Here is an 11,412-nt window from a genome sequence, read left to right on the forward strand (position 1 = left end):
GTACTGTCACCACCTGTCACATCGCAGCCTGACTTATTTTGAGATTTTTGCTGTTTTCCTGTGTGTAGTGTATTAGTTCTTGTCTTGCGCTCCTGTTTTGGTGGCTTTTTCTTTTGTTTTGGTATTTTCCTGTAGCAGTTTCATGTCTTCCTTTGAGCGATATTTCCCGCATCTACTTTGTTTTAGCAATCAAGAATATTCCAGTTGTTTTTATCCTTCTTTGTGGGGACATTGTTGATTTTCATGTCATGTTCGGATGTACATTGTGGACGCCGTCTTTGCTCCACAGTAAGTCTTTGCTGTCGTCCAGCATTCTGTTTTTGTTTACTTTGTAGCCAGTTCAGTTTTAGTTTCGTTCTGCATAGCCTTCCCTTTGCTTCAATGCTTTTTCTTAGGGGCACTCACCTTTTGTTTATTTTTGGTTTAAGCATTAGACACCTTTTTACCTGCACACTGCCTCCCACTGTTTCTGACATTTACAAAGCAATTAGCTACCGGCTGCCACCTACTGATATGGAAGAGTATTACACGGTTACTCTGCCGAGCTCTAGACAGCACCGACACTCAACAACAACACATCATTTGCAGACTAATTACTGGTTTGCAAAAAATATTTTTAACCCAAATAGGTGAAATTAGATCATCTTCCACGGCACACCAGACTGTATCTCACGGCACACTACTGTGCCGCGGCACAGTGGTTGAAAAACACTGGCTTAGACAATACTCTACTGATAGCCAGGACAAAGAAACAGGTTACAGCTGTGCCATAAGTTAAATTTTCAGTACGATGGTCATAATTAGACTTTTTTCATGCTCTTTGCCATCATGACTATTACCTTTATGTTGCAGTATAGCGCCACAAAAAATATGTCACAGCCAAAGAATAATCAAAACACACTGGTTTATGCTCACTGAGCTGTCATGTTCGACAAGTACTTTTGGTTGCATCGTATGTGCTCACCTGCTGTACGTGTGGTCCTCCAAACAGGCGTGGCGCTGACTGGCTTGTTGTACTTACAGCTCTTGCGTGGCCTCTTGAAGGATTCCGCATTGGCTCCATTAAAGTAAAGAGAGAAGCCCTGCTCGAGCCTTTCCAGCTCTATCTTTCTTGGGTCTTTAGCTTTGAGGCGGTTCAGGATTCTGTGGACCAACAACAAATTATTGTCAGAAGATTTGGCAGATAACTTTCTAAAAACAGGTAATCACAAGGACTGGAAGTCACGCACAGGCCGTGCATCTTCTCTGTGACATACAATCTATTCGGTCTCCTGAGAGCTCGTGCTCACACTTCACCTGTTTTTGTGCTGGAGGGCGATTAAATATTCATCCACATTGTCATCACCGACAGGCTTCTTTCCTTGGCACGACTTTAGGTGCACAAAAACAACAACAAAAAGAAGTCAAGAAAGCCTACATTATCATTCAAGATTAAACTATGCATAAAGCTTTCACCTTCTGTCTAAAATCAACTATAAGATAGGCCATCCATCGCCTTCAAATAATGTATCAATGTACAGCTAAATTGATCTTCAACAGAATCAAGTCATCAATATCATTATCAATACTTACAGCAATTAAAATTCAACTATTCAGTTTTATTGGAAAGAGGATGTATTGAATTTTGCCACACCATCATGCAACATCAGCAGGAAGAATGAGAAAAAAAATCCCAAAGCCCTTACTTGGGTATTTCTAGAGGCCAACTAGGCTACAGCATCTGTCAAAGAGCAGGAAGGGAGCAGAAGACAAGCAAAGCAGGACAGAGGAGCACAGAACTGTTGTTAACAAGAGCAGAAATCCAGTCCAGAGAATACATAGGGACAGCGGCTGAATTGTAAAGAGCTTTCTTGGTGACGTGCAGAATAAAACAGAGCAGCAGACTGTAAATTGAACCGAGATGAGTGGACTCAACACGCTGAGTGGACGTGACCAACCTCGCTATTATCATCCATCATGCGGCTGCAGATCACGCTGTGTCCACAATAAACATCACCTTGTGGGCTGTTCCGAGGCCTGCACCTGAAGCACCTCCTGACCCGGGATATCCGTTAGGAAATCTTTATTTTGAAGAGGGCTGCATCCACCATGTCCAAACAGTAATGGGTTGCTGTGGCAAAAAAAAACATGGACTTAGTATTGCAGCTAACATTGTCCAACGATGTTTGGGACGGCGTGGCGCAGTTGGGAGAGTGGCCATGCCAGCAACCGGAGGGTTCCTGGTTTGATCCCCACCTTCTACCAACATCGTCACGTCCGTTGTGTCCTTGAGCAAGACACTTCACCCTTGCTCCTGATGGGTTGTGGTTAGGGCCTTGCATGGCAGCTCCTGCCATCAGTGTGTGAATGTGTGTGTGAATGGGTGAATGTGGAAATAGTGTCAAAGCGCTTTGAGTACCTTGATATTAGAAAAGCGCCATACAAGTACAACCCATTTACCATTTAGTTACGTAACATTTCAGCCACGATACATTTTACCTGTGCAAACATTACACTTACAAACTAACCTTTCATCTTTTTAATGTTTTTCCACATCAAACATGAGGTGGACGCAGGCAAATACTGCGGCATGGTCATGCTGGACCTTCAGAAGGCCTTTGACACCGTAAACCACGCTATACTGTTGGATAAGCTCAGAGCAATCGGATTTGATAAAACCTCATCGAGCTGGATGCAATCTTACTAGGAGGGGAAGAAACAGGTGGTTGAGGTGAATGGCACCGTGCCCCCCCCCCCCTCTCAGTAAGCTGTGGAGTCCCCCAAGGCAGTATATTAGGGCCTTTACTGTTCCTAATATACATAAACGACATGTCATCAGCATGCGACTGTGAATTGTTCCTGTTTGCGGATGACTCGGCCCTGCTGGTATCCGGCAAGGACAAGTCACAGGTGGAAAAAATCCTCAGTGCTGAACTCCTTAGTATTTGCACCTGGCTTGCTGACAATAAACTATCCATACAGTTAGGTAAAACGGAATCCATCCTATTTGGGTCCCAAATCAATCTCAAGAAAGTCAGTGACTTCACTATAAAAGTGGGTGACATTGTTAACACCAGGAAAGATGAGGTCACCTACCTAGGTTCCATTCTAGAGGCTAATCTTTCCTGTGATAAAATGGCAACCAAGGCAGGGTTTCCCACACATTCATTTATTTGTGGCGGCCCGCCACGAAAGAATTACGTCCGCCACAAATAAAATAAAATTAAAAAAAAAAAAAAATAAAATAAAAAATATATATATATATATATATATATATTTTTTTTTGTCCTCTCCAGCTTCTCAGGCAAATCATATAGTTGATGTAGATGCCCATATCGGCTGTTCAGATTTACTTTACAAAAGAGAAGTGTAGGATACTTCTCAACTCTCACTACTTTTAAAACTAGACTGAAGACTTTTATGTTCACCTTAGCTTTCAGCTAAATCTTTTAATCTTTTAACTTTTAACGTCTGCACTGTTTTTATTTTTATTGTCTGCATTTTAATTTTGCTTTTATTTTCTTTCATTTCACTTTGTTGTCTGTGAAGCACTTTGAGTCTGCCTTGTGTATGAAAAGCGCTATACAAATAAAGTTGCCTTGCCTTGCCTTGCCTTGTTGCCTTATTTGTATTTGACTTTATTAAATGTATTTACATTAGAAACACAACATGTGTATATAACAAAGGGTGCAAAGTCTGCAGGCAGTAGGAAACACATGGTTAAGTGTAGGGAGTAAAACTGATGGCAGTCTAAAGTTCAAGATTTTTGGAGCTCTTTGTTCAGTGGATCAGATGTTTAATGAAGCTCTGTGTCTATCTACCACCACTACTGTTTTCTGTTTATTTGTTACTGACTGTGGCAGGACACCTCTGCCTCTGTTTCACTTTATGTTGCTGGTAAATAATATGGTTGTAGTAGTAGGCTAAAGTTAAATTATTTAGTATGCACTAATTAAAGGGGCAGAGCTTTGAGACATTTTAGCTTTTATATTTTATAAGATATATTTTTTGTAAGAACCACAATTAATAAATATATTTCAGTGAATAACTTATTGTTCAAATCTGTATATAAATATGTACATAAAGTGTTGTAATTATATTGTAAAATGGATGGATGGATGGACGTTTAAAACAAAACTGTTATTATTAATTAGTAAGTATACATTTTTTGAGCCTTTTTAGAGAAAATCAAATCATTGTAGTAAATTATGCAAATTACTCGATGATGTCATGGTGACCACGCCCGTAGCCACGCCCCCACCACCACAGGTATCTTGGCAGTTTATGGGAAACACTGGAAGGTAATTAGAAAGGTCAACCAACGAACGAGATTTCTCTACAGAATCTCCTCTCTGGTCAACAAAAGCACCTTGAAGATTCTAGCGGGAACTCTCGTTCAACCCTTTTCGATTATGCTTGCACCTCCTGGTACCATAGCACCTCCAAAACCCTCAAATCTAGACTCCAAACATCCCAGAACAAGCCAGTCAGGTTACTTTTAGACCTCCACCCCAGATCACACCTCACTCCAACCCACTTCTTCCAAAGTGGGCTGGCTCAGGGTGGAGGACAGAGTAAAACAACTTGCACTGAGCCAAGTCTATAAAATCCGCTACACCTCCCTGATACCGAAGTACATGTCAAACTACTTCCTTAACGTAAATGACCGCCATAACCACAACACCAGAGGGAGTTCCACAAACCACGTTAAACCCAGATTCCGATCTAACAAAGGTCTTAACTCATTCTCCTTCTATGACACATCAATATGGAATGCACTCCCAACAGGTGTAAAATAAAGTGCATCTCTATCCTCCTTCAAAACTGCACTAAAACAACACCTCCAGGCAACTTCAACCCTTGACTAACACCCTCCCCCTTCCACATCCCACCTCCCCGGATTGTAAATAACCAAATGTAAAATAATCAAATGTATTTCTAATGTATATACTTGTTCTTATGCTATCTGAACTCACTATGTTCTCTGCTCGCTGTACATATCCTACCAAGTCAGACCTACACTGTTTCAATGCCCATTTCTCTGATGATGCAATTTGATTCTGTTGATGACTGAATTTAAGTGCTGTTATCAACCAAACCCTCCTCATCCCACCCCCCGGAATGTAAATAATTCAATGTATATACTTTGATGATTAACTTGTGTGATGACTGTACTATGCTGATAGTATATTGTAGCGTCCCGGAAGAGTTAGTGTTGCAAAGGATTCTGGGTATCTGTTCTGTTGTGTTTATGTTGTGTTGCGGTGTGGATGTTCTCCCAAAATGTGTTTGTCTACTTGTTTGGTGTGTGTTCACAGTGTGGTGCATGTTTGTGACTGTGTTAATGTTGTTTTTATACGGCCACCCTGACTGTGACATGTGTGGCTGTTGACTAAGTATGCTGTGCTTTCACTTGTGTGTGTGTGTTTAAAAATTGGCTTGATCATTAAAAGTTGAACCGATCGTTCATTGGTCAGCATTTCTTGACATCTTCAAGCAAAGACATTTGTCAAACCCGTTCAACGCTACATTGGTGTCAGAAGTGGGATGGCTTTCTCAAAGAAGCTTGAGGATCTCATCAAGTGCTGGGAGAATGCACTTCCGGATGAAGACCGACTACCTCGTCACCAGGAAGAGGAAAGGAACAAGCGCCGCCCTGGTGGATTGGAGGCTCAACTACCTCACCACCAAGTAAATGAGAGGAACCTGCGCCGCCCTAGTGGACGGGAGGCCCATCCACTTGGAGGAAGAATGGAAGCTCAATATGATGGGACAAGATTGGAAGCTCAACCAGATGGAAGAAGTGCGCCTCGTGTTGGAAGGAGTGCCTGGCGAAGAAGTGCCTCTCCTGCGGTGATGGTGGACACAAATTCCCTGCGAGATGACTACAGGCCAAGCATCGCCACTCCAAAGCTTCCTCACTATAGTGGAGAAGGCTCTATTGAATCCTTCCTCCTCCAGGTCCAGCTAGCAGCACGTTTGAATGGCTGGTCTGATGTGGCAACCGCAGGGCATGTGGCGCTGTCCCTGGAAGGCCCAGCCTTACAGTGTTTGGTCGATTTACAAGAGGAGGAATTGGCTGATTGGGGGGCCATGCGCGAGGCTCTTCAACGACGTTACGGGCGACCAATCCATGCAGACGAAGCACAAGAGCAGCTGTATAAGCGGCGACGCCTTTTGGGAGAAAGTCTCGGAGCTTATGCTGCGGACCTTCGCCATCTGGTGCGAAGGGGTCACCCAGCGTTCCCAGAAGTATTACAGGAAGAGCTCACCGTACAAGCCTTTGTCCGTGGTCTACAGCCTGAACGACTTCGGGAACATCTCAGACTGTTTGCTAAACACTCTCTCTCTGCCGCATTGACTGAAGCCGAACGTGTGGAGCACGTCCTGTTTCCAGATGGCCGCCGTGATGTTCCGCGAGTCCGCCAGGCTGGATGGGACGAGACCGAACGAGAGGGAACCGACCAAGTGACTGCAAGGCCCCGGCCACGCTTCTCCCAGAGAAGGCAGACCGAAGTGAACTGTTACCGCTGCGGTGTCCCTGGCCACATTGCAAGACACTGTCCAGCCCCTGCCCCCATTGACGTTGCCGCTGAGGTGTCGTCAAACTAGAGAGGGGTGTCAGTGTCGGGGAACTGACACCCGGGATGGTTTCCATTGTACCCGAATGTGACGCACAGCGCTTGGGCCGCCTGGGCAGGGCCCGGGGGCTATACCTGGAATGCGAGCTTGATGGAACAGTCTGCAGAGCCCTGGTTGACACGGGGTCCACTATCTCCATCATCCGGCCGGGTGTCCTTCCCCACTTGCAGCGCAGCTTGCCATCAGGCTGGACAATCACCAACGCCCGAATTACAACCGTCACCGGTAGCAAGGCTGCCATGCTGGGCCAAGGGACAGTGTGCATTAAGGTGGCGGACCAAGAGAGACGACACCCATTCTGGCTGGCTGACATTCAAGACCCCTGCATTGTTGGGCTTGACCTGTTGGAGATGTGGGGAGCTGTGGTCGATGTGCCTAGGGCCACGCTTCATCTTGGTGAGAAAACAGTTGCCCTCCAGGGTACTGATGAGCCAGGCGCCTGCAGAGTGACAGCCCCCACAGAGCCATCCCCGGCTACGGCCTTCATGGTGGACCAGGAGAAGTCTCAACCTAACCCTTCTACTAATAGACTGCCTACTATAGAGACCCAGCAGGCTATTGCAGAACTGTTAGAGCGAAGCAGTCAAGGCCTGGATACCACCCAGCAGGAGCGACTGAAAAGCTTACTGAATGCCTTCCAAGACATTTTTGCAGCGAAAGATGAAGACTGCATGCACACCAGTCTCGTACTCCACAACATTGACACAGGAGACGCACGACCAATCCGGCTACACCCACGCCGTCTGCCCCTTGCCAAACGAGTGGCTGCCCAGGAGAAAATCGAGGAGATGCGCCAGGCGGGCGTCATCGAGCCCTCCAGCAGTCCATGGGCAGCACCCGCAGTTCTGGTCAAAAAGAAGGACGGCTCGTGGCGGTTCTGCGTCGACTACAGACGGCTCAACGATGTAACCCGCAAGGACTCCTACCCGTTGCCGCGCATAGATGATGCGCTGGACTACATCACTGGCTCCTCCTGGTTCAGCTCCCTGGATCTCCGAAGTGGCTATTGGCAGGTGGAGTTGGCCGCCGAAGCTCGACCAAAGACAGCGTTCACAATAGGTCAAGGACTCTGGCAGTTCAAGGTGATGCCGTTCGGGCTTTGCAACGCACCTGCCACGTTTGAACGGTTGATGGAGAGAGTGCTGGCATCCATCCCCCGTGATCGCTGTGTGGTGTACCTGGATGACCTCCTGGTGCATGCTGCAGGATTTAAAGGGGCTCTACAGAACCTCCAGCATGTGTTCCAGGCCATTCGTCAGGCTGGGCTGCGATTGAACCCCAAAAAGTGCCATTTGCTTCGGCGTGAAGTTTCCTTCCTGGGGCATGTCGTCAGTGGGCAAGGTGTTGCTACTGATCCAGCCAAAGTTGCCACTGTCCGTGACTGGCCAGCGCCAAGAGATGTTAAAGAGTTGCGGAGTTTCCTGGGACTGGCATCCTATTACCGGAGATTTATCAAGGACTTTGCAACGATTGCTGGCCCCTTGCACCAGCTCACACACAAGGGACAGTTATATGAATGGACTGACAGCTGCAATGAGGCTTTTGCACAGCTGCGAGAGGCCTTGGTCCGAGCCCCAGTGTTGGCCTACCCAGACCCCAGCCGACCTTTCGTGGTCGATACAGATGCCAGTGATGTCGGTGTGGGGGTTGTGCTGTCACAGGAAGGGAATCACGGCGAGCAGGTCGTGGCCTTTTACAGTCGGGGGCTGAGCAAGCCAGAGCGGAACTACTGCGTCACCCGTCGGGAATTGTTGGCCATTGTCCTGGGCCTTCGTCATTTCCGACCCTACCTTTATGGTCAACGGTTTGTGTTGCGGACAGATCACGCCTCCCTCACCTGGTTGCTGAACTTCAAGGAACCCGAGGGGCAGCTGGCCAGGTGGGTCGAGATCTTGCAGGAATATGACTTCACGATTTCTCATCGACCAGGCCGCCTGCACGGCAACGCTGATGCACTGTCCAGACGGCCCTGTGAGGAGGCGTGTCGTTTCTGCCAGCGGGCGGAAGAGCGGTGCATGCCAGACCCATCAGTAGCTGCAGTCAGGCAACATGACATCACAGTCGACCTGGACAGCTTCACCCCCCAACAATTGATCGACCATCAAAGACAAGACCCAGTGCTTGAGAGAGCTCGCAGCTGGGTGGGGGCACAGCAGCGGCCGGAATGGACCACAGTGGTGCACTTGGATACTGAGACCAAAGCACTGTACTCCCAGTGGGACAGCCTCCTGTTGTCTCGCGACCTGCTGTATCGTCGCTGGGAAGCTCCGACAGGACAACATGCTGCCCTCCAACTCGTGGTGCCCCGTGTGCTGCGGCCTCAGGTCCTCGAAGTGATGCATGGCTTCCCAGGGACTGGCCATTTTGGAGTGACCAAGACCTTGCTCCGACTGAGGCAGCGTTTTTACTGGCCGGGCTGTCGCCGTGACGTGGAGATGCACGTCCACCGCTGTGATGCATGCACAGCAAAGAAAGGCCCCACACGCCGCTCCCATGCTCCCCTACAGCAGTTCCAGGTGGGGGCCCCCATGGAACGAGTGGGTGTGGACATTCTAGGCCCATTTCCGGTCACTGATAGTGGAAACCGTTACATCTTGGTGGCCATGGATTACTTCACGAAGTGGCCAGAAGCGTATGCGGTACCCGACCAGAGCGCTGCAACAACGGCAGAGAGATTGGTTTCGGAGATGTTCTGCCGATTCGGAGCTCCAGAGGAGTTGCACAGCGACCAGGGACGGAACTTCGAGTCCCAGGTATTCCAGGAGGTGTGCCGTCGCCTGGGTGTGAAAAAGACTCGCACCACGCCGCTGCATCCTCAGAGCGACGGGTTGGTGGAGCGTTTTAATAGAACCTTGGCCACACAACTTGCCATTCTCACCGACAAGCGGCAGAGAGACTGGGATTTACACCTCCCACTCATTCTTTGGGCCTACAGGACAGCGGTGCAGGAGTCAACACGCTGCACCCCTGCATCATTGATGTTTGGTCACGAACTACGCACGCCTGTTGATTTGGTTTTTGGCCCAGCCCCAGAACCAGAAGTGAGAGGAGCGCCGGGCCTGGACTACTACTACAACCTTGTGGAGCGGCTGCGGGAGGCCCACGATTTTGCCCGCACCAGCCTGACGGAGGCTGGGGCCCAACAGAAGCGGGCATATGACCTCCGCAGTCGAGGCCAGGACTTTGAACCAGGCGCGCATGTCTGGGTCTACAACCCGGTGAGAAAGAAAGGACTCTCCCCAAAGCTCACTAGCCACTGGGTGGGACCCTGCAAGGTCCTCCAGAAGTTGCCCGACGTGGTCTATCGGATACGACTGGCACCTCGGAACCGGCTGGTGGTGCTGCACCGAGACCGCTTGGCCCCATACCAGCCATTGGACCAGAGCCGGGGGCACTTGGAGTCAACCACTCTGCCAGAGAGGGAGATACCCCCAGGGAGCAATGAGGATGCTGAGGTAATACCCCCTTCCGACCTACCTGCAGACAGTGGTAGCAGCCAGCCGCCATCAGAGGGGCGTCGACGACGCCGGTTGCCTCAGCACTTGCGGGACTTTGTGATGAACGCATGGGCTGTTGGGGACAACGAACCCAGCTAGGTGGGGGCTGTGTAGCGTCCCGGAAGAGTTAGTGTTGCAAAGGATTCTGGGTATCTGTTCTGTTGTGTTTATGTTGTGTTGCGGTGTGGATGTTCTCCCAAAATGTGTTTGTCTACTTGTTTGGTGTGTGTTCACAGTGTGGTGCATGTTTGTGACTGTGTTAATGTTGTTTTTATACGGCCACCCTGACTGTGACATGTGTGGCTGTTGACTAAGTATGCTGTGCTTTCACTTGTGTGTGTGTGTGTTTAAAAATTGGCTTGATCATTAAAAGTTGAACCGATCATTCATTGGTCAGCATTTCTTGACATCTTCAAGCAAAGACATTTGTCAAACCCGTTCAACGCTACAATATATTAGTACCATGAATTGATTTACGTGGACCCCGACTTAAACAAGTTGAAAAACTTATTCGGGTGTTACCATTTAGTGGTCAATTGAACGGAATATGTACCAAACTGTGCAATCTACTTGTAAAAGTTTCAATCAATCAATCAATTCCCCCCGCTTTTGCCTCCAGGTTGTTTTCCTACAGGCATCCATTTTGGTTTATTACCTGAGTCAAGCATTTTTCAACAAATAAAGCGTGTTATGCACGTTGGCCGCTGCAGATAGACTCTGATTACGCCACGATAGAAAGCAACGAGACACACATACTCACAATCTGATGTTTAAATATGCATGTGACACATGCACACATCTGTTTATACATATCAATGACGTCAGCCTAACTGAGACACGGGGTTACATTAGACGTACTGGACATTACATAGCTGTCATTTTAATTGAAGCTATTACAATTAAAGATGAACATTTACAACAAAAAGTGTATTGGAAAATAATATTGTACTAGGAAACGTTCACCAGCTCAATATCTAGCATGCGCTAACCTACTGGCATGCTAGCTAGCTGGCTATAGCGTCCATCTTTTATGTTCATTGGCAACACCGAATGGGTACTAACTATGACGTGAATGGCAGCATCTAGTTAAAAATGTTACAAGAATGACTAACCGTCTTGGTGGATGCTTTGTTAGCAGTTAGCTCACAAACAAAACGGCTGCTTTCCTCATGGGTCCAGTGTTGTGATCCATGGTTACCAGGATAGCTCTCGACCAATCAGGAGAGCCGCAAGCGTCGAGGACACGCCCCGTGTGTCCCTGCAGCTCAAACTACCTCCAAAACAACATTAATAC

The 11,412-nt window shown here is 48.0% G+C and overlaps 1 protein-coding gene across 3 annotated transcripts in view; it reads right to left on the bottom strand.

Annotated features, from left to right (window-relative positions):
* The window catches only part of LOC133655641 (katanin-interacting protein), a 37,055-nt gene extending 25,740 nt beyond the window's left edge, over window positions 1-11,315 (bottom strand). For 2 of the 3 annotated variants that reach the window (XM_062055984.1, XM_062055983.1), the window contains exons 1-4: window positions 11,231-11,315; window positions 1,938-2,110; window positions 1,297-1,370; window positions 965-1,143 (exon numbers count right to left, since the gene is read on the bottom strand). In XM_062055984.1, the coding sequence (XP_061911968.1) occupies window positions 965-1,143; window positions 1,297-1,370; window positions 1,938-1,958 (274 nt within the window). In that variant the 5' untranslated portion in view covers window positions 1,959-2,110; window positions 11,231-11,315. The remainder of the gene's footprint in view (window positions 1-964; window positions 1,144-1,296; window positions 1,371-1,937; window positions 2,111-11,230) is intronic. The other variant, XM_062055985.1, reaches the window with a different exon arrangement.
* Between the last annotated feature and the right edge of the window lie 97 nt (window positions 11,316-11,412).

The sequence above is a fragment of the Entelurus aequoreus genome, linkage group LG08 (assembly GCF_033978785.1).
Source record: "Entelurus aequoreus isolate RoL-2023_Sb linkage group LG08, RoL_Eaeq_v1.1, whole genome shotgun sequence".
In the NCBI taxonomy this organism is placed as follows: domain Eukaryota; kingdom Metazoa; phylum Chordata; class Actinopteri; order Syngnathiformes; family Syngnathidae; genus Entelurus; species Entelurus aequoreus.